Source organism: Chiloscyllium plagiosum, unplaced genomic scaffold, assembly GCF_037043375.1.
Source record: "Chiloscyllium plagiosum isolate Xiang-an unplaced genomic scaffold, Cpla_swu_hap1 HiC_scaffold_14, whole genome shotgun sequence".
In the NCBI taxonomy this organism is placed as follows: domain Eukaryota; kingdom Metazoa; phylum Chordata; class Chondrichthyes; order Orectolobiformes; family Hemiscylliidae; genus Chiloscyllium; species Chiloscyllium plagiosum.
Genome location: NW_028270152.1, coordinates 72,561,277 through 72,585,552, shown reverse-complemented (window position 1 = coordinate 72,585,552; position 24,276 = coordinate 72,561,277). Strand labels below are relative to the sequence as shown.

At 41.3% G+C, this 24,276-nt stretch overlaps 1 protein-coding gene across 4 annotated transcripts in view; it reads left to right on the top strand.

The window, feature by feature from the left end:
* dock3 (dedicator of cytokinesis 3) overlaps positions 1-24,276 on the top strand; it is a 980,202-nt gene that overhangs the window by 853,365 nt on the left and 102,561 nt on the right. For all 4 annotated transcript variants that reach the window (XM_043708482.2, XM_043708483.2, XM_043708484.2 and 1 more), the window contains 2 exons: positions 16,779-16,865; positions 22,831-22,935. In XM_043708482.2, the coding sequence (XP_043564417.1) occupies positions 16,779-16,865; positions 22,831-22,935 (192 nt within the window). The remainder of the gene's footprint in view (positions 1-16,778; positions 16,866-22,830; positions 22,936-24,276) is intronic.

Here is a 24,276-nt window from a genome sequence, read left to right as displayed (position 1 = left end):
ATCCAAATGGCTAGTTCTCCCTGTATTCTGTGAGATCTAACCTTGCTAATCAGTTTCCCATGGGGAACCTTGTCGAACGCCTTACTGAAGTCCATACAGATCACATCTACCGCTCTGCCCTCATCAATCCTCTTTGTTACTTCAAAAAACTTAATCAAGTTTGTGAGACATGATTTCCCACGCACAAAGCCATGTTGACTATCCTTCCAGCAGACATTGTTTTTACCTATCCTTCGTCAGTCCTTGCCTTTCCAAATACATGTACGTCCTGTCCCTCAGGATTCCCTCCAACAACTTGCCCACCACCGACGTCAGGCTCACTGGTCTATAGTTCCCTGACTTGTCCTTACCACTCTTCTTAAACAGTGGCACCACATTAACCAACCTCCAGTCTTCTGGCACCTCACCTGTGACTATCGATGATACATATATCTCAGCAAGAGGCCCAGCAATCACGTCTCTAGCTTCCCACAGAGTTCTAGGGTACACCTGATCAGGTCCTGGGGATTTATCCACCTTTACCTGTTTCAAGACATCCAGCACTTCCTCCTCTGTGATATGGACATTTTGCAAGATGTCACCATCTATTTCCCTAAAATCTATATCTTCCATACCCTTTTCCACAGTAAAACCTGATGCAAAATACGAATTTAGTATCTCCCCCATTTTCAGCAGCTCCACACACAGGTCACCTTGCTGATCTTTGAGGGGCCCTATTCTCTCCCTAGTTACCCTTTTGTCCTTAATGTATTTGTAAAAACTCTTTGGATTGTCCTTAATTCTATTTGCCTAAGTTATCTCATGTCCCATTGTTTCCCTCCTGATTTCCCTCTTAAGTATACTCCTACTTCCTTTATACTCTTCTAAGAATTCACTCGATCTATCCTGTCTATACCTTACATATGCTTCACGTTCTTTTTCTTTACCAAACCCTCGATTTCTTTAGTAATCCAGCATTCCGTATACCTACCAGCCTTTCCTTTCATCCTAAGAGGAATATACTTTCCCTGGATTCTCGTTATCTCATTTCTGAAGGCTTCCCATTTTCCAGCAGACCCTTTACCTGCAGACATCTGCCCCCAATCAGCTTTCGAAAGTTCTTGCCAAATTCCGTCCAAATTGGTCTTCCTCCAATTTAGAATTTCAACTTATAGATCTGGTCTAACCTTTTCCATCATTATTTTAAATCTAATAGAATTATGGTCGCTAGCCCCAAAGTGCTCCCCCACTGACACCTCAGTCACCTGCCCTGCCTTATTTCTCAAGAGTAGGTCAGGTTTTGCACCTTCTCTAGTAGGTACACCCAAATGCTGAATCAGAAAATTGTCTTGTACACACTTCACAAATTCCTCTCCATCTAAACCCTTAACACTATGGCAGTCCCAGTCTATGTTTGGAAAGTTAAAATCCCCTACCATAACCACCCTATTATCTTACAGATAGCTGAGGTCTCCTTACAAGTTTGTTTCTCAATTTCCCTCTGACTATTTGGGGGTCTATAATACAATCCCAATAAGGCGATCATCCCTTTCTTATTTCTCAGTTCCACCCAAATAACTTCCCAGGATGTATTTCCGGGAATATCCTCCGTCAACACAGCTGTAATGCTATCCCTTATCAAAAACGCCACTCCCCCTCCTCTCTTGCCTCTCTTTCTATCCTTCCTGTAGCACATGTATCCTGGAACATTAAGCTACCAGTCCTGCCCATCCCTGAGCCATGTTTCTGTAATTGCTATGATATCCCAGTCCCATGTTCCTAACCATGCCATGAGTTCATCTGCCTTCCCTGTTAGGCCCCTTGCATTGAAATAAATGTAATTTATTAGTCCTACCTTGTCCCTGTCTGGCCTGACTATTTGACTCGCTTCTGTTCTCAACTGTACCAGTCTCAGATTGATCTCTTTCCTCACTAGCTCCCTGGGTCCCACCCCCCCACCTTACTAGTTTAAATCCTCCCAAGCAGTTCTAGCAAATTTCCCTGCCAGTATATTAGTCCCCTTCCAATTTAGGTGCAATCCATCCTTCTTGTACACGTCACTTTTACCCTAAAAGAGATTCAAATGATCCAAAAATGTGAATCCTTCGCCCATACACCAGCCCCTCAGCCATGCATTCATTTGCTCTATTCTCCTATTCCTGCCCTCACTAGCTCATAGCACCTGGTGTAATCCAGATATTACTACTCTCAAGGACCTCCTTTTTAAATTTCTGCCTAACTCGCTGTAATCTCCCTTTAGAATCTCAACCTTTTCCCTTCCTATATCGTTGGTTCCAATGTGGACAATGACCTCTTGATTGCCCCTTCTCCCTTGAGAATATTCTGCACCCTCTCTGAGACATCCTTGATCCTGGCACCAGGGAAACAGCACACCATTCTGTTTTTTCGCTGCTGGCCACAGAAATGTCTGTAAGTACCTTGGACTAGAGAATCCCCTAACACAATTGATCTCTTTGAACCTGACGTACCCCTCATTGCATTCACGCCAGTCTCCATACCAGAAACTTGGCCTGAGAATCCATCACCCCTATATTTTCCAAAACAGCATACCTGTTTGAAATGGGTATATCCACAAAAGACTCCTGCACTAGCTGCCCACCTCTCTTACCTTTCCTGGAGTTAACCCATCTATGTGACTGTATCTGAGACTTCCCCCCCCTCCTTCCTAAAACTGTGATCCATCATATAGTGTGGCTGTTGCAAATTCCTCATTGCTTCTAACTGTCTCTCCAACTAATCCATTCAATATGATAAGATTCGCAGCCAACAGCATTAATGGTAGATATAATCTGCAGTAACCCTTAACCTCTCTTTAAACTCCCACATCTGACAAGAAGTACATATCACTCTATTCAAAGCCATTTTTGCTCCTTCACAATCTACACCCAGAAATTAAAACCGTCTTATTACTCTACAAATACTCCCCCAGGCTAAATTAATAGTTATGGCTTATATTTTAAGTTTACTCAAGAGATATATCTCCAAAAACATAATCGAGAAAGAACACACTCTACTCACTACTGCAGATTCTCTATAGGCCATTCTTAAAACAACAATTAACGTATCTGATTCTGTGCTGTGAACTTGGCCCAACAGTTCCTCCAAGATCAGTTGTGAATTTCACTGTTTGTTAATTTTCCCAGATGCACTCCGATGTCCAACGATACATGAATTCAAACAGCAAAGGCAGTAACTGTGCAGGCTCTCGCTCTCGCTCTCTCTCTCTCTCTCTCTCTCTCTCTCTCTCCTGCAATGACCTCACCAGGTGTGTCCTGTGTCTGTTTTTCTCCCTTTTAAAACTGCTGTTGTTTTGACTTTTTTGTTCCAAAAGTTCCAAAACAATGCAACAGCATATGAAACAGGCAATTGCTGCTCCTGGAATTCAAGGAAATCACCTCCAGCATCTAAAATACTTCAAAGTAGGAGCAGCTGTTACAGCCAGAAATTTTTCCCGTCCTCCATTTTGGATTATCCAGAATCCGAGTGTGTGGAACCACCAGAGATCGGAGAGATACTAAACCAATATTTTGCTTCAGTATTTACTGTAGAGAAAGACATAGAAGCTAGGGAACTTGGGAAATGAATATTGACATCTTGAAAACAGTCCACATTATAGAAGAGGGGGTGCCAGTGGTCTTATAAAGCATAAAAGTAGATAAATCTCTGGGACATGATCAAATGTATCCTAAGACATTGTGGGAAGCTAGGGAAGAAATTGCAGGGCCTCTAGCAAAGATATTTGTATCATCTACAACCATGGGTGAGGTGCCAGAAGACTGGAGGGTGGCTAATATTGTGCCTTTATTTTTTTTTTATAGATATTTTTATTAGAAATTTAACATTTTTACAAGTTTACAAAAATAAACAAAACTCTCAGATATAAACATTGATATACAATTAGCTCAAATATACAATAGCCAAAATTTGACAACAAAAACAAAAAAAAACAAAACAAAACAAAACAAAAAAAAAACCCAAAAAAAAAACCACAAAAAAAAAACAAACAGACAAAACTCAACTATCTACTAATCTAACCTACAACTAACCAGGGTGTATATTTAAGTCTCTTACATGCTCGGGATGTGTTAACATCAGATATGATAAAACCCGTATTCGTGCGGGATTCCTCCCCCGAGGGGCCGCGGACCAGCCAGGTTCGTAGTCTCAATTAAATAAAAGCCCTTGTTAGGATAGCCGAAATATCTGTATTTATGTAATTCAAAAAGGGCTGCCATATTTTATAAAATAATTCGGTCTTTCGGTGCACCATATTTGTAAGGAAGTCAAGGGGAATACATTCCATAATTAGTCTGTGCCAATTTGAAAGTCCAGGGGGGCCCTCCGCCACCCAGTTCATCAAAATATTTTTCCTTGCACAGAAAGAAAGAATAGAAAATAGTCTCTTCCCGTACGTGTCCAGGGAGGGAAAGTTCGAAAAGCCCAAGAGGAGAGATACGGGGTCCACTTTTATTTCCGTTCCTAAAATTTCTGTCAGGGTACTTGCTACTTTAGTCCAATATCCACGGATCTTATGACAGGTCCATAAGCAATGTACAAGAGTGCCCACCTCTATTTTGCATTTAGGACACATTGGAGATGCTCCTGCCTTAAATTTTGCCAATCGAACCGGTGCTATATGGGCCCTATGAAGTATCTTCAGCTGGATAGCCTGGGTTCTGTTACAGATGGTAATTCTTCTAGCATTTTCCCAGATATCATTCCACGTTTCTGTGGAGATTTCTAGTCCCAGATCCTGATCCCATGTTTTAAGCAGATTATCCATATCTCCCGATACTTCATCATGTAGCAAATGATAAATATTACTGACGGAAGATACCCCCACTGGTCGTAGGACACTACATTCTCTATCGGATTTATAAAGACTATCTAATAACGTAGTCTTCTTCTGTATAAAATCTCGAATTTGGAAGTATCGAAAGAGGTCTCTATTGGGTAATCCGAATTTCTGACGCAGCTGTCCGAAAGACATCAGGACCCCATCTTTAAATAAATCCCCAAGACATGAGATACCCCTGGCTCTCCAGAGTTTAAAAGTGGCATCTGTTAACCCCGGTTGGAATCCCCATGCTCCCACTATCGGTGCATAGGGGGATGTTTTATGTGAATTACCCTCATTTTGCCGCATTATATTCCAAGCCTTGATTGTATTCAGTATTATGGGGTTTTTACAGTGATCTGTAATGATTTTCCTCTTGTCTGAGAATAAAAGGTTAATAAGTGGGTATTTTACTTGAGAAGCCTCGATGTCCAACCAGATTGATTGTGGATCAGACAAGACCCAATCAGCTATATAACTTAATAGGAAACTTAATTGATATTTCCTAAAATCTGGGAAGTCCAATCCACCCCTTGCCTGTGGAAGCTGTAGCTTCTTCAGCTTAATGAGGGGTCGCCTATGGTTCCAGATAAAGGAACTCAGCCAGCCGTATAATTTACATAAAGCTGTCCTCGGCAGCATCACCGGAAGCATTCTCATAGGATATAGGAGACGGGGCAGGATATTCATTTTGATTAATGCTATTCTACCCAGCCAGGAAATTGGCAGGTCTCCCCATCGCTGGAGGTCCTGCCTTATCCTTTCCAATAAATACACAAAATTAGCCTTATACAACTGACCAAATACTGGAGTAATAAAAATGCCTAAATATACGAAACCCTCCAGGGACCAGCGAAAGGGAAAAAGGGAACCGTCCGCTAAGCGGGGTATCACAGCAAGGCCACCCATTGGCATAGCTTCCGATTTTGAAAAATTAATTTTATAGCCTGAGAATGCACTAAATGTATTAATAACTTGGATTAAGCGAGGTATGGACATCAAAGGGTTACTGAGGAATAGAAGAACATCATCTGCATAAAGGGTAATTTTATGTTTACCTGTACCAATCCTTGGGGCCACTATGTTAGGATCAGCTCGTATAGCTTCTGCTAGTGGTTCAATTATTAGCGTGAATAACAATGGCGAGAGGGGACATCCCTGACGGCAGCCCCTACCCACACTGAAGCTATCCGAGCCTAATCCATTGGTAACCACAACTGCTTTGGGATCACTATACAATGTTGAGATCCATTTGGTAAACACCTGTCCAACACCAAACCTCTCCAATGTGTAAAACAAATATGACCATTCGACCCTATCAAATGCCTTTTCCGCGTCTAATGAAACCACTACTCCTGGTATCTTTCCCTGATGACAAGCTTGAATCATATTCAGAGCCCTTCTAACATTATTGGATGATCTACGGCCCTTAATAAACCCCGTCTGATCCTCCTTTATAATATGTGGCAGTATCCTTTCTAATCTCAGTGCTAACGTTTTAGAGAGGATTTTAAAATCTACATTTAGCAAGGATATTGGTCTGTATGATGTACAATCTTCTGGGTCCTTTCCTTTTTTGAGGATAAGAGAGATATTTGCCTCTTTCAGCGAAGGCGGGAGACAGCCCTGACTATATGCATAGTTATACATGTCCATAAGTGGACCAACCAGTATTTCTGTAAATTCTTTATAGAATTCAGCTTGAAAGCCATCTGGGCCCGGCGTCTTACCATTTTGAAGGTGCCTAATTGCATCAACTATTTCTTGGGGTGTAAGAGGAGCATTTAGGACCGATACTTGTTCCAGAGTTAGGTCTGGAAAAGTCAAATTTTTAAAAAATGACTGCATCCTCTTCGCCCTATCTTCACAATCCTGTGATTTATATAACTCAGAATAGAATTTTCTAAAGGTCGCATTAATCTTTTTATGATCATGAGTCAAAATACCCGTACTTTCCTTAATAGACATAATCGTCTGAGGGGCCTTTTTTTTCTTTGCAAGAAATGCTAAGTATCTACCCGGTTTGTCGCCATATTCATATAATCTTTGCTTTGCAAATAATATTTCCCTCTTAGCCGTTTGAGTAAGTGTAGTATTTAGAGCTGTCCTAAGAGCTGTAATCCTTTGCAATTTAATAATAGAGGGTCTATCAGTGTATGCTGTTTCAGCCGCTTTTAAGCGGGCTTCAAGCAAACGCTGTTGTTCTCCTTTTAATTTCTTCTGGGTCGCTGAGTAGGAGATGATCAAGCCTCGCGTGTAAGCTTTGATGGTCTCCCACATCATTGACGGGTTGCTAGCTGTACCTGAATTAATTTCTAAAAAAGTTTTAAATTCTTGAGAGAAGTACTTTACAAATTTACTATCTTTCATTAAGAAGGGGTCCATACGCCAATGCCGAGGGGATGTCCTACTGTTCCTCGCCTTAGTTTCCATATATACAGCAGCGTGGTCAGAAATTGCTATATTACCTATTTTACAGAATGATATGGAATTTAAAAAAATTGAGGGGGCAAAAAACATATCAATTCTGGTATGACATTTATGTGGATTAGAGTAGAAAGAAAAATCTCTACCCTGTGGATGAAGACATCTCCATACATCTACTAATCCTAATTCTTTGTTCAGATCCATCAATTGTCTAGATCTGGGAGATACTCCTGCAGTACTCTTGGGAATCCTGTCTATTTCCGGATCCATAATACAATTAAAGTCTCCCCCTATAATTATATGACGGGCATCAAAAGCCATCAATTTTGAGAAGGCTTCTGTTATAAATTTAAAGGGGTGTGCCGGGGGGCAGTACAAATTTAAAATCCCATATTCCTCTCCATTTATGAGAGCTTTAATCAAGATATATCGTCCAGATTCGTCTTTTATCTGCTTTAGGATTTTGAAAGGGAAATTCTTCCGAACAAGAATAACAACTCCCCTGCTTTTTGAGCTAAAAGAAGAAAAAAAGGCCTGATCAAATCCGCCCTGTCGTAATTTCAAGTGTTCTTTATCTGACAGATGCGTCTCCTGTAGGAGAGCTATATCAACTCTTTCCTTCTTAAGATTTGATAATATTTTCTTCCTTTTAAGTGGCGAATTACTCCCTTTGACATTCCAGGTGCACCACTTAACCGATTGATCAACCATAATCCTCTGGGCCAATCCGAGACCCCTCGGGAGGGGGAACCCTATCCAGAACATCCCGAGCATGGAACATGTAAAATTTACAAAAATAAACCCTCTTTAATACACCCACAACAATACAGTAAAAAACTATTTCTAAATAAAAAAAATATAAAACATATCTAAGTGGAGACTTTCCCCCTTGTTCCCAGGGGGCATCACTTCCTCTCCAAAAATCCCTCATATCCTCTCCCAACCAATGCCCCACCCTTGACCCAGGCACTCCTCAATAAAGTGAGGAAAATTCAAATATAATACAAAGCTAGAGTTAACAGTGAGCACCCCACCCCCACCCCTACCAACACCTGGGTATATTTGGTAATGTTAATACCATATATAAACATATAACTATAAAATTACCAGTTCAACAAATAATAATTAAATATGATAATACAAAATAACGAAGGGAAAAACAACCCCGCTCCTAAAGACAGAGGTAAAATCGAATAAGGTAACCACCTCCCCCCACCAACATTAACCAAATCCCCCAACTTATATATACATACACATACATATATATATATATATATATACATACATACACACACACATACATACACCCCTCATATATACATAAAATAATAACAGAAAACAACTCCAAGGGGGGGGGGGGGGGGAGAAAATCAAATCCCTCTCCCCACCCCCCATAATAATATTAAGCAATAAGGTAAGAAAAAAAAAGGGAGGGGATATAAACCAAAACGGGGGGGGAAGGCAGACCAACATCCATTATGTCCTACAGTTTATCTAAGAGAGTCCAAGAATTCCTTAGCCTTTTCTGGTGATCCAAAGTTATATACAGAACCTTCATGGTTAAAGCGTAACATCGCTGGGTAGCGTAAGGAGTACTGTACATTTAAGTCCCTTAAACGCTTCTTCGCCTCGTCGAATGCTTTCCTCTTTCGAACCAGAGCCGGGGAAAAGTCCTGAAATAGCATGATCTTGGATCCTTTGTAGATCATAGCTTGGGGGTCTTTTCCGAGATTTCTAGAGGCTTCTAGGAGTATCTGCCTCTCCCTGTAGCTCTGCAGCCGGAACAGGACCGGGCGTGGGCGCTGGTTCGAGCCAGGCCCGCGTATTGCTACCCGGTAGGCCCATTCCACCCTTACCTGGCCTGATCCAGCTTGCAGATTTAAAAGTTGTGGCAGCCACTGCTCCAGGAATGCTGTAAGCTGGCCTTCCTCTTCCTGCTCGGGAAGGCCCAGCAAACGAATATTTTTTCGACGACCTCGATTATCGAGGTCGTCAATATGATTTTCCAAGGTCCGGACTCGCTGCTCGAGAGTCCGGACCTGATCCACGGCCGATTGAGCGGTTGTCTCCGAGGTCGCGGCCTTTAGCTCCGCCCCTCCGACTCGGCGTTGAATTTCTTCAATTTCATGGTCGTGCTTCTTCAGCGCGGCCGACAACGACTCCCAACGGTTCCTGGATTCGACGATAAAGGCATCGATCTTCGAGTCAAGCTTGGAAAGCATTTCTGTAAGGCTTGCTACTGTAGGTAAGTCCCCCGGGGCGGCTGTGGACGCCTCTGCTGCAGCTGGAGAGTGTGGGGGAGGGGTTGCTGCTTGCTGAGAGCTGCGGGCTCCCTTCCCTTTAGTCATTTTAACTTAGGATAAAGTTGCTTAAATGTAGCTTAAATGTAATATTAAACCACTAATTCAGTTACTAAACTATTATAAATGATTTATAAATGATTTGGTGAGCTTGGTAGGGGGTAGGTGACCCACTGTGCCCAAGTCTTGGGAGGAGCACTATAGACTCAGTCTTACTGGGTCGCCGCCATCTTGGATCCCCCATTGTGCCTTTATTTAAGAAGGCTGCAAGGAGGAGCCGAGGAAATACAGGCCAAAAACTCTGATGTTAGTGGTGGGTAAATTGTTGGAGGAGAATCTGAGAGACAGGATTTATTAGCATTTGGAGAGGCAAGAACTGATTAAGGATAGTCGGCATGGCTTTTGTGTGGGAAATTGTATCTCACAAACATGATTAAATTTTTTAAAGGATGTGACCAAGAAGCTAGTTCAGGGAAAAGTGGTAGACATTGCCTACATGGATTTAAGTAAGGCCTATGACAAGGTTCCGCATGGTACACTGGTTAGTAAATTTAGATTACATGGGATTGAAGGAGAGCTTGCCAATTGAATACAAAAGTGGTTTGACGGTAAGAAACAGAGTGTGATGGTGAAGATTGTTTTTCAGACTAGAGGCCTGTAACCAGTGGTGTTCCATAGGGATTGGTACTAGGTCCACTATTGCTTGTCATTTATATAAATAATTTGGATGAGAATATAGGAACCATAAGTTTGCAGGTGAAACCAAAATTGATGGTACAGCTTACAAAGGGATCTTAATCAATTGGATCAATGGGCCAAGGAGTGGCAGATGGAGTTTAATTTAGATAACTGTAAGGTGTCACATTTGGTAAGGGCAGGAATTACTCAGTTAATGGTAGGGCTCTGGGGTGCGTTGTTAAATAGAGGGACCGACAGGTTCAGGTACATAGTTCATTGAATGTTGCGACAGAGTGGTTAAGAAGGCATTTGGCACCCTTGCATTCATTACTTAGACTGTTGAGTGTAGGAGTTGGGACGTCATGTTGTAGTTGTACAGGACATTGGTGAAGCCACTTTTGGAGTATTTTGTACAGTTCTGGTCACCCTGCTACAAGAAGGATATTATTAAATTGGAGTGGGTACAGGAAAGCTTTACCAGGACTGGAGATTTTAAATTATAAGGGGAGGCTGGATAAGCTGGGACTCCTTTCAGTGGAGTGTAGGAGATTGAGAGGTAACCTTATTGAGGTTTATAAAATCATGAGGGGCGTAGATAAGGTGAATAGCAAAGGTCTTTTCCCTAGAGTAGGGAAGTTCAAAACTAGAGAGCATAATTTTAAGGTGAGAGAGGAAAAATTTAAAAGGGACCAGAGGGGCAAATTTTTCACTCAGAAGATTGTTCATGTATGGAATGAATTTCAAGAGGAAGTGGTGGATGCAGGTGCAGTCACAACATTTAAAAGATATTTGGACAGATACATAGGAAAGGCTATAATAGACAAGGGCCAAACACTTTTGCAATTCTGGTCTCCTTCCTATCGGAAGGATGTTGTGAAACTTGAAAGAATTCAGAAAAGATTTACAAGTATGTTGCCAGGGTTGGAGGATTTGAGCTATAGGGAGGAGTTGAATAGGTTAAGGCTTTTTTCCCTGGAGCGTCGGAGGCTGAGGTGTGACCTGATAGAGGTTTGTAAAATCATGAAGAGCATGAATAGGATAAATAGACAAAATCTTTTCCTTGGGGTAAGGGAGTCCAGAATTAGAGGGCATAGGTTTAGGGTGAGAGGGGAAAGATATAAAAGAGACCTAAGGGGCAACGTTTTCATACAGAGTGTGGTATGTGTATCAATGAGCTGCCTGAGGAAGTGGTGGAGGCTTGTACAATTGCAACATTTAAAAGGCATCTGGATGGGTATATGTATAGCAAGGGTTTGGAGGGATATGGGCTGGGAGCTGGCAGGTGGGACTAGATTGGTTTGGGATATTCGGTTGGCATGAACACGTTGGACTGAGGGGTCTGTTTCTGTGCTGTATATCTCTGTGACTCTCTAAGGCAAATGGGACTAGTATACTTTGGTCGACATGGACGAGTTGGACTAAAAGATCTGTTTCCGTGCTGTATGACTCAATGTCTGTTTGAGCTGGCTCATTTGTCTCGGAGTATGGTCCTTGCTTTGGGCTGTGTAGGGATTGAGATCCCAGATTCAAATCCCAGATGAGCCTTTGGGAGTTTTTGGGTCTATACTCATTGGAGTTTAAAAGAATGAGAGGCAACCTTATTGAAACAAGCTAGACTTTTAGGGCATTTGACTGGGTAGATGCGGAAAGGTTGTAGAAGAGTCTAATCTAGATGGCTTAATCTCAGGATAAGGGATCACCCATTTAAAACTGTTATGAGGAGGAATTTCTTCCCTCAGCAGGTAGTGAACCTGTCAAATACTTTACTGCAAAGTGCTGTAGATGCTATGATATTCAAGGCTGAGGTAGACAGACTTTTAATCAGTAGGCCAATCAAGGGTTATGGGGGTAAAGCAGAAAAGTAGAGTTGAGGATTTTTAAATCAGCCATGATCTCATTGAATGGCAGAGCAGATTCAGAAGGTTGAATGGCCTACCATATGGTCTTTTCATATTATAATTACTGTCTTTGAATCTACATTAGCCAAAATTTGTGATGAGTACATCAGAGAGCCGCCAAACATCAGTAAAATGGAGCGAGGGACACAATATCATGTTAAAGAAAAGTAGTGGCAATGCTAGAGATCTGAAATAAAACAGGAAGTGCTGGAAAATCTCAGCAAGTTTCTTTGGAACCTCAAAACGCTAATTCTGTATTTCTGAAGATGCTGCCAGACCTGCTGAGATTCTCTAGCATTTACTATTTTTATGACACTGTGTCGTGGCTTGATTGGATTAAAGTTAATTGATTTATCAAGTGCTGAATATTATCTTATCCTGCAAAGTATTGTGCTCATTAGGATTTCTGTTGAAGGACAGTCATAGAAAACAGATTCAGGACCTTCCATCATTATCATTGCACATGAGTAGAAAGCTGGGAGATGCTTTTTTTGTCCTTAATCTCCATTTGTATCTTCCCGTAAGATGTTATTAAGCACCAGTCATATCCACCAGGTGTTCACTAAATAGATGTTACAGATCTCTGCTTAATCTTCTTTTGACACAGTAAAGTTCAAATAACAAAATGAAAAATCATATGTTTGTATGAATTTCCTGTCAATCTATTGTATTATAATCTGCTGTCAACATTTACAATGCTGTTGTAAAGTTGCTGCATTCGCACCATTCTGTCAATTTTGAGGCTGTGCCAATTTTGTGTCTTCCAACTTCTCAACCTCGACTGCAAAGAAACTCCTGGGCTCCAATCAGCTCTGTTACCCTGCTTACAAAGTTTGCTATTTATTCATTGTCACCTTTCTGAATGAGATGTTAGACTGGGCCATCTCTCAGATGATGTAAAAGATCCCATGGCACTATTTTAAAGAAGAGAAAGCAAGGTCTCCTTGGTGTCCTGGCCTATAATTCTGTCTAAGTAGGTGACCCCTTATTTTCAAGTAGTGACCCCTAATTTTAGATTTTCTCTAACTCTAAACTTTTTCAAACCAACCTTGTCAAGCCCCTCAGGAACTTGTATGTTTCAGTCTTGTCACCTCTTACTCTTATAAATTCCAATGGAAAGAAGCCAAGCCTGGCCAACCTTTCCTCATAAGACAGTGCACCTAAGACTAGGTAATAGTCTAGTAAACATTCTTAGAACTGCTTCCAACTCACTCACATTCTTCCTTAGGTTAAGAAGCCAATGCTCTGTACAGCAGACGTGGTCTCAACAATGCCAAGTATAACTGAAGTATTACCTCTCTACTCTTCAGTCTTCTCACAATAAATTATAATATTCTATCGGGTTTCCTCTTTACTTGCTGTGTCTGTGTCCGAACAGTAACAATTCAGCTGAAAACCTAGTTCCCTCTGTATAGAGCTCTACAATCGCTCACCTTTTCGATAATATGCTTCCTTTTTATTTTTCCTGCCAAAATAGACAATTTCTCCTTTTTCCATTTTATGCTCCATTTGGCAGATCTTTTGCTCACTCACTTAACCGACATATGTCTCTTTATAGTTTCCTTATCTCCTATTCACATCCTACTTTCCTACCAATCTCTCTGTCATCAGCAACCACACCATCAGTTCATTCATCTGAATAATTAATATACATTGTGTGGAAGTTGAGGGCCCTATACTGACTCCTGTGACATGTCACTTGTTGTATCTTGCTAACCAAAACATTACCTACTTTGCCTTCTGTCTCTTTCTTGTTAGTTAGCCAATTTTCCCAAGCTAATTGGCACCTCCATTCAATAAACCTCATTTTCCATTCTAATCTTAGATGCCATACCTTATGAACAATCTTCTGGAAATCCAAATACAGCACTTTCACTGTATCGATAGAACATGTTATATCTTCAAACAGCTCTTTTAATTTCGCTAAGCATGATATTCCTTTTACAAAACCATTTTGACTCAGCCTGAATTTTTCTAAGTCCCTGTTGCAATGTCCTTAATAATATCTTCTAACATCTTCTCTATATCAGATATTAAGCTAATGGGCCTATAGTTCCCTGATTTTTGTCTCCTTCCCTTTTTGAATAAGGAAGTTACATTTGCTATTTTCCAATCTAATGGCAGCTTCCTTGAAACTGGGGAATTTTGGAAAATGGAAGCCCTTCAGAATCCAGGTACACTTGTCAGCCTTCAGTTCCAACAATTTGCTCAGTATCACTTCCCTTATGATTGTTGTTTTCTTGAGTTCTACCCTTATGTCCATTTTCTGATTTACAACTATTTCTGCAATGTTGTTTGTATCCAATGTAGTGAAGACTGATACAAAGTATCTGTTCAATTTATCTACTCTCTTATTATTTTGTATTATTAATTTTCCAGACTTACTTTGCATGGGGCTAATTTTTTTTCTTAACTCTTTCTTTTTAAATATCTGTGAAAATGCTTAATATCTGTTAGTTAAATTTCTAGCTACCTTTCTCCTTGTTAATATTTTAGTAATTCTCTGCTGTTCTTTATAGTCTGCTCTATATCCTTGTGTAATTATATGCTTCTTCTTTAAATTTGTTAATACCTTCAACTCTTTTAGTTAGCCACATATTCACAGATAATAGGACCCTTTTCCTGAAATTTTCCTTTTCATTGGAATTTACTTATTCCATGTAATCTGAAATATCCCTTCAATTGTCTGCCACTGCACCTCTATTGACCTGTACTTTAATCTAATTTTCCAGTTCACTTTAGCTGGTTCTGTTCTCATGCCCTCATAATTGCCCTTACTTAAATTTAAAATAGTTGTCTTCAACTCACTTGTCTCTCCCTCAGCTGAAAATGGAACAGTAGCAAACAAAAATCCAAGGGAACCTTTTCCCTTTAATTCCTGTCTGTGCAGCAAGTAATTCACCTCACTTCACCTCACTGAACATGCTGAATAATTTGAATTAAGTGAGACTTGTGCTTCACTAACCCAGCAGTGTATCTCTGCAGTCAACTTTATGGATTGAATATAGCATTGTTTTCTGTTGATGACTCAGAAAGATCATCCAGTCAGTTGGTGAGCCAGATATACCTTGTTCAATTCCCTGTCTGTGTTAAACTAAGATGAGGCAAAATGATTCAACACAGTATTACTGAGTTAAGAGTGGAGTGTCAGCCAGGGTTCTTATAGCTGGAACCCTACTGAGTAGCATAAGGCAAGCATTAGATCACATTTTTCTGAGATGTCTCCATAGTCAAGTAGCCTGATGACATTTAGTGCCTTAGCTCACATAATTTTAAAAACAGGTCAATTTGATTGAGGAACCATAGGATATCCTGGAACAGTACTCTGGCAATGAGTTAATGTGGGTCATAGAGAAAAGAAAGAGATAAATCAATCTTTAGTATTAACCTAGAAAGGGTGCTGTGTTTGACACATTATGTACTATCTATTTTATTCTTTCTATCTCCATTTTGTTTCTTTCTTTTCTTGACTATCTGTTTTTCTCCCTTCCTAGTCTTTTTCCAATCTCTCACTATCAATCTCTCTATTGGTCTCTGTTGCTCTTTCTTTCTTTTTCTCTCTCTCTCTGTCTCTATCTCTCTCTCTCTAAAAATGTCTCTTCCCTGCCCCCATCTGTATGTCTTTCACTTTCTCCATTCCTTTGCTGGTCTGTCTGACTCTTTTTCTCTCCCCCTATTCTTTTCTCTTTACCAATCACTCTCCAAATTATCACTAATTTGAAAAAGTAAAAAGAGATACTGATTTCTGCCTTTTTCTTGACATCATTGACTGCTTGCTTTAATCAGGCACTGCCAGCACCAGGCACCTTTGTCAGCAACATATTTAGACAATGAACAACAGTCATATGGGCACCCCAACCACTACCGCTTGTAACACTCCTACCACTTCAGGAAACCAGATCCTAGGACCTTATAATCTCTGTGGTTCTGTTGCATAATAGAATGAAAAACAAAATATGGCAGATCTCTAAAGGTCCTGACAAAAGGCTATTGAACTGAAACATTATTCCTACCTTCCTGTCTCCATAGATTGTGCCAGACCTACTGAGTGTTCCTAATATTTTTTGCTTTTAATTTAATTACATGTTTGTTTTATTGGAACAGGCATCAGGGAATCTCTCTGCTCACTGATTACTAATTTAAATAGCTTTCCTTTATATATCTCAGGAGTGTCCAAGCTTCATGACCTTTGTGTACTGCTTAGCTGTGTGACTACAGAGACTCAGCCGATGTTCCCATTAATTTGCCATGTATCACAAGCTGTGACTGCAGGCAATTTGTGTACAGCAAGATTCCATAAACTGCAATGATAATGACCAGGTATCTATTTTAAGTGTTGGTTGAAGATTAAATTTAGGATTTGCCCATCAATAAGATAAATCACCAGGCTCAGAATTTCAAACCAGCAAATACAAATAAAACATATCATTGAAAATAGAAACAGAGTTGTCTGGGTTATTAGGGCTCAGGGTTGCAGACTCGATGCCCTAGACTATCAGAACTCAGGACCCATCATGCCTTCACAAACTATATTGCATTGATTTATCCTGCTGTCAGAAATTAGTCTTTGTTCTAACGATCTCTTTTGAGCATTTCTATATTTAGTTTGAACTCACTCACAATTTTTATTGTCCACAGTGCTGGGAGTATGGAATTCCTCTCTGTCGGGAGCTGGCCAGTCAATACGAAGCCTTCTACGATTACCACAGTCTCAGCTGGATCCGGGTATATAATGCAAAGCCATTCATCATACCACTTCCTTACGAACAAAATTAATTTAAATCAAGTCTTTATTCATATCGGACATTTGAAATTGATAGTCTGAGAAAATATATGCAGTTTCCATCAAAAGTACACAGAGTAATGTTGTCACAAGGACATTTAAAAGTAGCATTATGTGTTATGCTGACAGCACACCTTTTCAAAATTTGATATACGGTGCACAAAATATGCTGTTGGTAGGCAGTCCTGTGCAGACTCTTGGGCAGTTTCCCATTGGACAAAGGCAAAATATTTTATTGAAGTCACAGTTTTGAGAGACAGGCACCCAGCAGAGAGGATTGTCCTTCTAAAGGAGCCAGACACAACTTCCAATGTGGTTGTTCCTGTTATTACACTGACTGACATGGAACTAAACCCAACATACAGAAAAATCTCAAATTCAATCTTCTACCTGCCTTGATTCAGTGAGCTTCAACACCATGAGCTTCCAAAGCTCTACCAATGATCTAAACCTTTCTATGAGAGAACACTAGAAATTTACACTCCTATAAATCAAGGCTGTGACAGTGGAATCAAGAACTGTTCGATTAAGTGTATTAGTCAATTATTGTTCCTGCACAAGGCACCATTGCCTGAAACCCGAAAACTGCTTTTTCATGAGAAAATGCCAGATTTCTGTCATCCTTTGTGTGACAATATACCTTTTGAAAATATCTCTGTACAGCCTACTCTAATTTTAAGGTTATTCTTAATTCTGGATTCTTCCCAGAGAAATTAGTTTCTCTTAATCTACCTTATTAACCCTTTAAACATCTCATAGGTCACCCTTTAATGTTCCTACTAAAATATAAGCTTACTCTGTGCAACCATTTTAGATTGAAATTTGACAGGTTCTGATTTTTTTATTTTATCTCTCCACCTCTAAACCAGCAGTACTGGGGTCAACCCCATTGTTTCAGCCATTATTCTCAGCAGCATTCATTTACTCAATGCACAAGGGACTAGACTATTCCCTCATCAATAGATCAATCCCACACAGATCAAGAGATGGGCAACTTGAATGTAATATAATTTAACATGAAATTATTAATACAGCTGTAGCCCCTACAAATACCCATACTGGCATCAGAGGCATATTCAAGGCAAAAGTGGGTACTGCAGATGCTGGAGATTAGAGTCAAGATTCAGGTTGCCTGCCACTTGCATTCGCTGTAACATTGATTTGTGAGTGGAATTGTTTTTTCATGGAAATAAAAGCAGCCAGTTGAAAATGCTGTTTTCATTCCAAAGGAAGAATGCTTTTAAGCAGTGATTCTAAAATCCTGCTTTCCCAGGAATATTTTTACTCAGAAATAGCCACAATTCTCTTACCTGCACTCTCTGTGTGCAGCCTGGTAGGTTCACACCTTTATAATGGCATGGAAACAGTCTGTATAATATCTTTTTTATAAGTAAATGAAGTGCCCACTGTGTACCTTGGACCGAAAGATTCGAGGCTTTCACCATGTGGACAAGGAAAGGGAAAGTCATCCAGGCTTCTTGTACCTGGACAATATTGTATTATATTGGAACTAATATATTTTTGTGAGGTAAGAATATCATTATGACTTCAGCTGACATTACTACTGGACAAGTAGGATCCCAGAATGCAATCTGGCTTGACAGAGCGTGTATTATTTTTTCTTCAATTAACGTGGCAGTCTCTTACTGAAACATAAGACTATAAATGTGTTTTACCAATAAAATAGAAGTTTATTACACAAGAGAAATAAAAATAATACAAAAGCTTTCTTGAAAGTTTGAAAATTTTCAAAACTCACAACAAAACAAAATCCCAAATAAAATTAGCAAGTGCTAGAAAAACTCAGCAGGTCTGGCAGTATCTGTGGAGGGAGAAACATTGATCATGCTTCAAGTTCAGCATGATTCTTCATTAGAACTGAAAGCAGCTGGAAATTCCCAACAATATCACTTTACAATTACTCAAACATCTGAGAAATTAATTCACTATTAGATCTGTAGGCTTTACATGACTTTTCTTTCTCAGTTCTTGCCCTGTGAGCTGCAAGGTTTTCTTTTTCTTTTGACCAGTCATACTTCCTAATAAAGAGCTTATACTTCCTCAGCCCTTTAATAATTTGCAAAATTCCAACCAAACACTTCCAATCTAAACCCCCACAATAAAAACAAACTTTCATTAATACTTCGTCATCAGCTCTCTGATTCAACTTCATGTTTCTGGAAAAATTGACTTAGTTAATTATTAAACCCTTTCTCAAGAAAAAGACAAAGAACAAAGTACATTACAGCACAGGAAAAGGCCCTTCGGCTCCCCCAAGCCTGCACTGATCCACATCCTCTATCTAAATCTGCAGCCTATTTTCTAAACATCTGTGTCCCGTTGCTCCATGCCCACTCATGTATCTGTCTCGATACATCCTAAATTACACTATCCTTCCCGCCCCTACCACTCTGCTGGCAATACATTCCTGGCACCCATCACCCTCTGCGTGAAGAATTTTCCACATATATCTCCTCTTAACCTTTCCCCTCTCACTTTGAACTCATGACCCCTAGTAATTGAGTCCTCCACTCTGGGAAAATGTTTCTTGCTATCCACCCTGTCTACACCTCTCATGATTTTGTAGGCCTCAATCAGGTTCCCCATAAACTCCTTCTTTCCAGTGACAATGATCCTAACTTACTCAACTTCTCCTCATAGCTCGCACCCTCCATACCAGGCAACATCCTGGTGAACCTCCTCTGCACCCTCTCCAAAGCATCCACATCCTTTTGATAATTTGGCGACCTGGACTGTATTCCAAACGTGGTTGAATCAAAATCTTATACAACTGTAACATGACCTACCAACTCTTGTACTCAGTACCCCATCCGATGAAGGAAAGCATGCTGTATGCCTTCTTGACCACTCACTGACCTGCATCGCCACCTTCAGGGAACAATGGACCGGAACACCCAGATGTCTCTATACATCAATTTTCCCCAGGACTTTTCCATTTAGTGTATTGTTCGCTCTTGAATTGCATCTTCCAAACTGCATCACCTCGCATTTGTCCGGAATGAATTCCATCTGCCATTTCTCTGCCCAACTCTCCAATCTATCTATATTCTGCTACATCCTCGTAGTCCAGGAACTCTACACCGCCCGATTCTACCTCCTTCCCAAGATCCACAAGCCTGACCATCCTGGCCAACCCATTGTCTCAGCATGCTCCTAGCCCACCGACCTCATCTCCAGCTACTTCGATACTGTCCTATCCCCCCCCCCCCCCTAGTCCAGGAACTCCCCACATACATTCGAGACACCACCCACACCCTCCACCTCCTCCAAGACTTCCGTTTCCCTGGCCCCCAATGCTTCAACTTCACTATGGACATCCAATCCCTCTACACCTCCATCCGCCATGACCAGGGCCTCCAAGCCCTCCGTTTCTTCCTCTCCCAATGTCCACTGACACACTCATTTGTTTGCCTGAACTGGTCCTCACCCTTAACAATTTCTCCTTCAAATCCTCCCACTCTCTCAAGACCAAAGGGGCAGCCATGAGCACCAGCTATGTCTGTCTCTTTGTTGGCTACGTAGAACAGTCCATCTTCCGTAGTTACACCAGCACCACTCCCCACCTCTTCCTCCGCTACAATGATGACTGCATCGGCGTCACCTTGTGTTCCCGCAAGGAGGTTGAGCAGTTCATTAACTTCACCAACACATTCCACCCCACCCTTAAATTCACCTGGACTATCTCTGACACCTCCCTCCCCTTCCTGAACCTCTCCATCTCCATCAATGGCGACTGACTTGACACTGATATTTTTAACAAACCCACCGACTCCCACAGCTACCTGGATTACACCTCTTCCTACTCTACCTCCTGCAAAAATGCTATCCCATATTCCCAATTCATCCGCCTCCGCCATATCTGTTCCCAGGAGGACCAGTTCCACCACAGAACACACCAGATGGCCTCCTTCTTTAGAGACCGCAATTTCCCTTCCCACATGGTTGAAGATGCCCTCCAACGCATCTCATTCACATCCAGCACCTCCTTCCTCAAACTCCACCCCTCCAACTATAACAAGGACAGAACCTCCCTGGTCCTCACCTTCCACCCTACCAACCTTCACATAAACCACATCATCAGCCGACATTTCCGCCACCTCCAAAGGAACCCCACCACCAGGGATATATTTCCCTTCCTACCCCTTTCCACAAAGACCGTTCCTTCCATGACTACCTTGTCAGGTCCCCTCCACCCCCCCCGCCTCCCCCACCCCCCGGCAACTTCCCCTGCCACCGCCAGAATTGCAAAACCTGTGCCCACACCACCCCCTTACCTCCATCCAAGGCCCCAAAACAGCCTTCCACATCCATCAAAGTTTCATCTGCACATCCACCAATGTCATTTATTGTATCCGTTGCTCCCGATGCAGTCTCCTCAATATTGGGGAGACTAGATATCTTCTTGCAGAGCGCTTTAGGGAACATCTCCAGGACACCCACACCAATCAACCCCACCACCCCATGGCCCAACAGTTCAACTCCCCTTCCTACTCTGCCAAGGACTTGCAGGTCCTGGGCCTCCTCCACCACCGCTCCCTCACCACCCAATACCTGGAGGAAGAGCACCTCATCTTCTGCCTCGGAACACTTCAACCCCAGAGCTTCAATATGGATTTCACCAGTTTCCTCATTTTCCCTCCCCCAACCTTACTCCAGCTCCAACCTTCCAGCTCAGCACCATCCTCATGACCTGTCCTACCTGCCAATCTTCCTTCCCACATATCCGCTCCACCCTACTCTCTGACCTATCACCTTCATCCCCACCCCCATCCACCCATTCTACTCTTTGCTACCTTCCCCCACTCTCCTCTCTGACCTATCACCTTCATCTCCACCCCCATCCACCTATTGTTCACTTTGCTACCTTCTCCCCAGCCCCACCCCCTCCCATTTAGCTCTCCACCCTAGAGGCTCCCTGCCTTCAGTCCTGCTGAAGGGCTTTTGACCAAAACATCGATTTTCCTGCTCCTCGGACCAGCTGTGCTGTCTGACCAGCTGTGCTTTTCCAGCACCACTCTAATCTAGACTCTGATTTCCAGCATCTGCAGTCCTCATTTTTGCCTGCATTCTCTGACAGTCCCCTTCACAATCTGCTCGTCCACTGATTTTAGTGTCATCTGCAAACGTGCTAATGAGGCACCTGACACCTTCCTCCAAATCGTTTATATATATCACAAACAACAGTAGTCCCAGCACGAATCCCTGTGGGACACCACTGGTCAGAGTTCTCCATTTTGAGAAGCTCCCTTCCACTTCTACCCTCTGTCTCCTGTTGCCCGACCAATTCTCTATCCATCTAGCTAGAATACTGTGGACCTCATGCAACTTCACCTTCTTCATCAGCCTACCACAGGGAGCCTTATCAAATGCCTTACTCAAGTCCATATATATGACATCTACATCCCTTCCCTCATCAAACAACTTTGTCACCTCTTCAAAGAATTCTGTTAGGTTTTAGACCAACACTCTATAGACCAACACCTATGAGCTACTAGTTGGCAATCTAAATTCTTAAACAAAAGATGAATACATATAAATCACATCCCTTTAATAATGATGTCTCGGTAAATCCACGAAGCACAGGCTCAGTGCTTACCGTTGTTCTGTGTGGAGTACAAACAAGGCTAGAATCATGCTTAGTTGTGATGCCCATGAGCATTGATCCACCACATGAAAACTACTGTCTAAATTCAACATTGACCATCTGCCTGAGGAGGTTGAAGGACTGCCAGTGCCTACAGAACTGAGTCAATGCCCAAAGTAAAGGACAGTCAAATTTTGACTGAACTTATATAAATAGAATGCACTTTATTCAAGCCATCTTACTTTCAGTGTTTGCAGTGTTCTAGAATTGGGTCATAACCGCTAGTTTTTCTTCATTAACAGAAAATGGAAGCTGCATATTACGACAATATATTGGAGCACCAGCGTCTGGAACCAGAATTCTTTAGGGTTGGATTTTATGGTAGAAAGTTTCCATTTTACCTACGTGTGAGTACAATCCTATTTGTTAATTTTCATGCCAGTGGACATTTTCAAAGGTGTATTCTTTTTTCAAAATATTGAAATGTCCTGAAAGATCACTGGGAAGTACAGATAAATGAAGTTGTTTGGATCCTTGTAGCTCAGCCTTCTAGGCATAAGCTATAATATTCCTTCCTCTCTCGTCACATCCATGCCTCTTAAGTATGAGCCTATGTTTATTTGATCATCCAAATATTATTTTTCCTGTACTTCCAAAATAAACCTCAACAATACAAGTCACGGTGCTTCAAAAGGTGAGTGAAGCTTGAGTCTGGACTCTTAACAATAAATTGTGAGAGTTAGTTTGGTTGCACAGATGCAGAAAAGCTTGACTTTGCTTGAATTATAGCTCTATAAAATTATAAAACTTTTTTTCTGTAATCTCTTTTGCCAATGACTTAATGTTTATTTTCACAATGGTAAAATGAGTTGAAAGCCTCAGTTATTGATACTTTAGTGGTCTATTCAATTGGCTTATTTATATGGTTTTAGGAACACTCATTCTGTTTGTCAAAAACTAATAAATGGGTTGTTTTTTCTAAGCAGTTTCACACATGCCATTGTAGCTGTAGGTGTATTCTTTCTATACGTAGTATATTTTGGCAAGTGGTCAAAGAGGTTATAAGGGCTGTTGAAATGGATGGGAGGCATGAGTTGGGATTGATTTAGCATGAGGGTTTTAGGGCGCCATGAGGAACTGAAGTTGGAATGAGTTGGCATTGAGGCTGAAAGGGGTCGTGGGGGTGGGAGGGTGCAGGCAAAGCAGGGGTAAAATGTTTTTATACTTGCCTTTCATAAGGTCCCTGAATCCAAACTGTGGTTCACAACTCCTCAGGAATATGTGACCCACAATTTGCAGAAAAGATATTTATATCCCAGGAGAAAAATGGTAAGATTGAAGAATCCAATCCCCACATTCCCAGCCACATCAGGAATATAGGGTGTGAACTTGCCATTACCACCTTTATATTGTGAGAGCACAAATTGGTGGATGAATAGGGTTGGGAAATCTGGAATTGGATCCCAGTGACCATTTTCAAATGGCTCTGGTGTCCTTCTGACTGCATAAATTCAGCAAGGTTTCACTGTACGAAATCCAGTTTCCATCCTTAGTGCGTCAAAATCCCATCCTGTCCTTCACTAAAGAAGAATTATGTCAAAAAAGTGCTGATCCTAATGGTGTAACCAGAGCTTTGTGCCAAACGTAGTCTCAAGATTTTTCCCATTTCCAACATGATTATAATTACAAATGAAAGTGGCAGCGAAGGACACAGGAAATGTGTGGAACCTCACAGGAGAAGAAGCTAT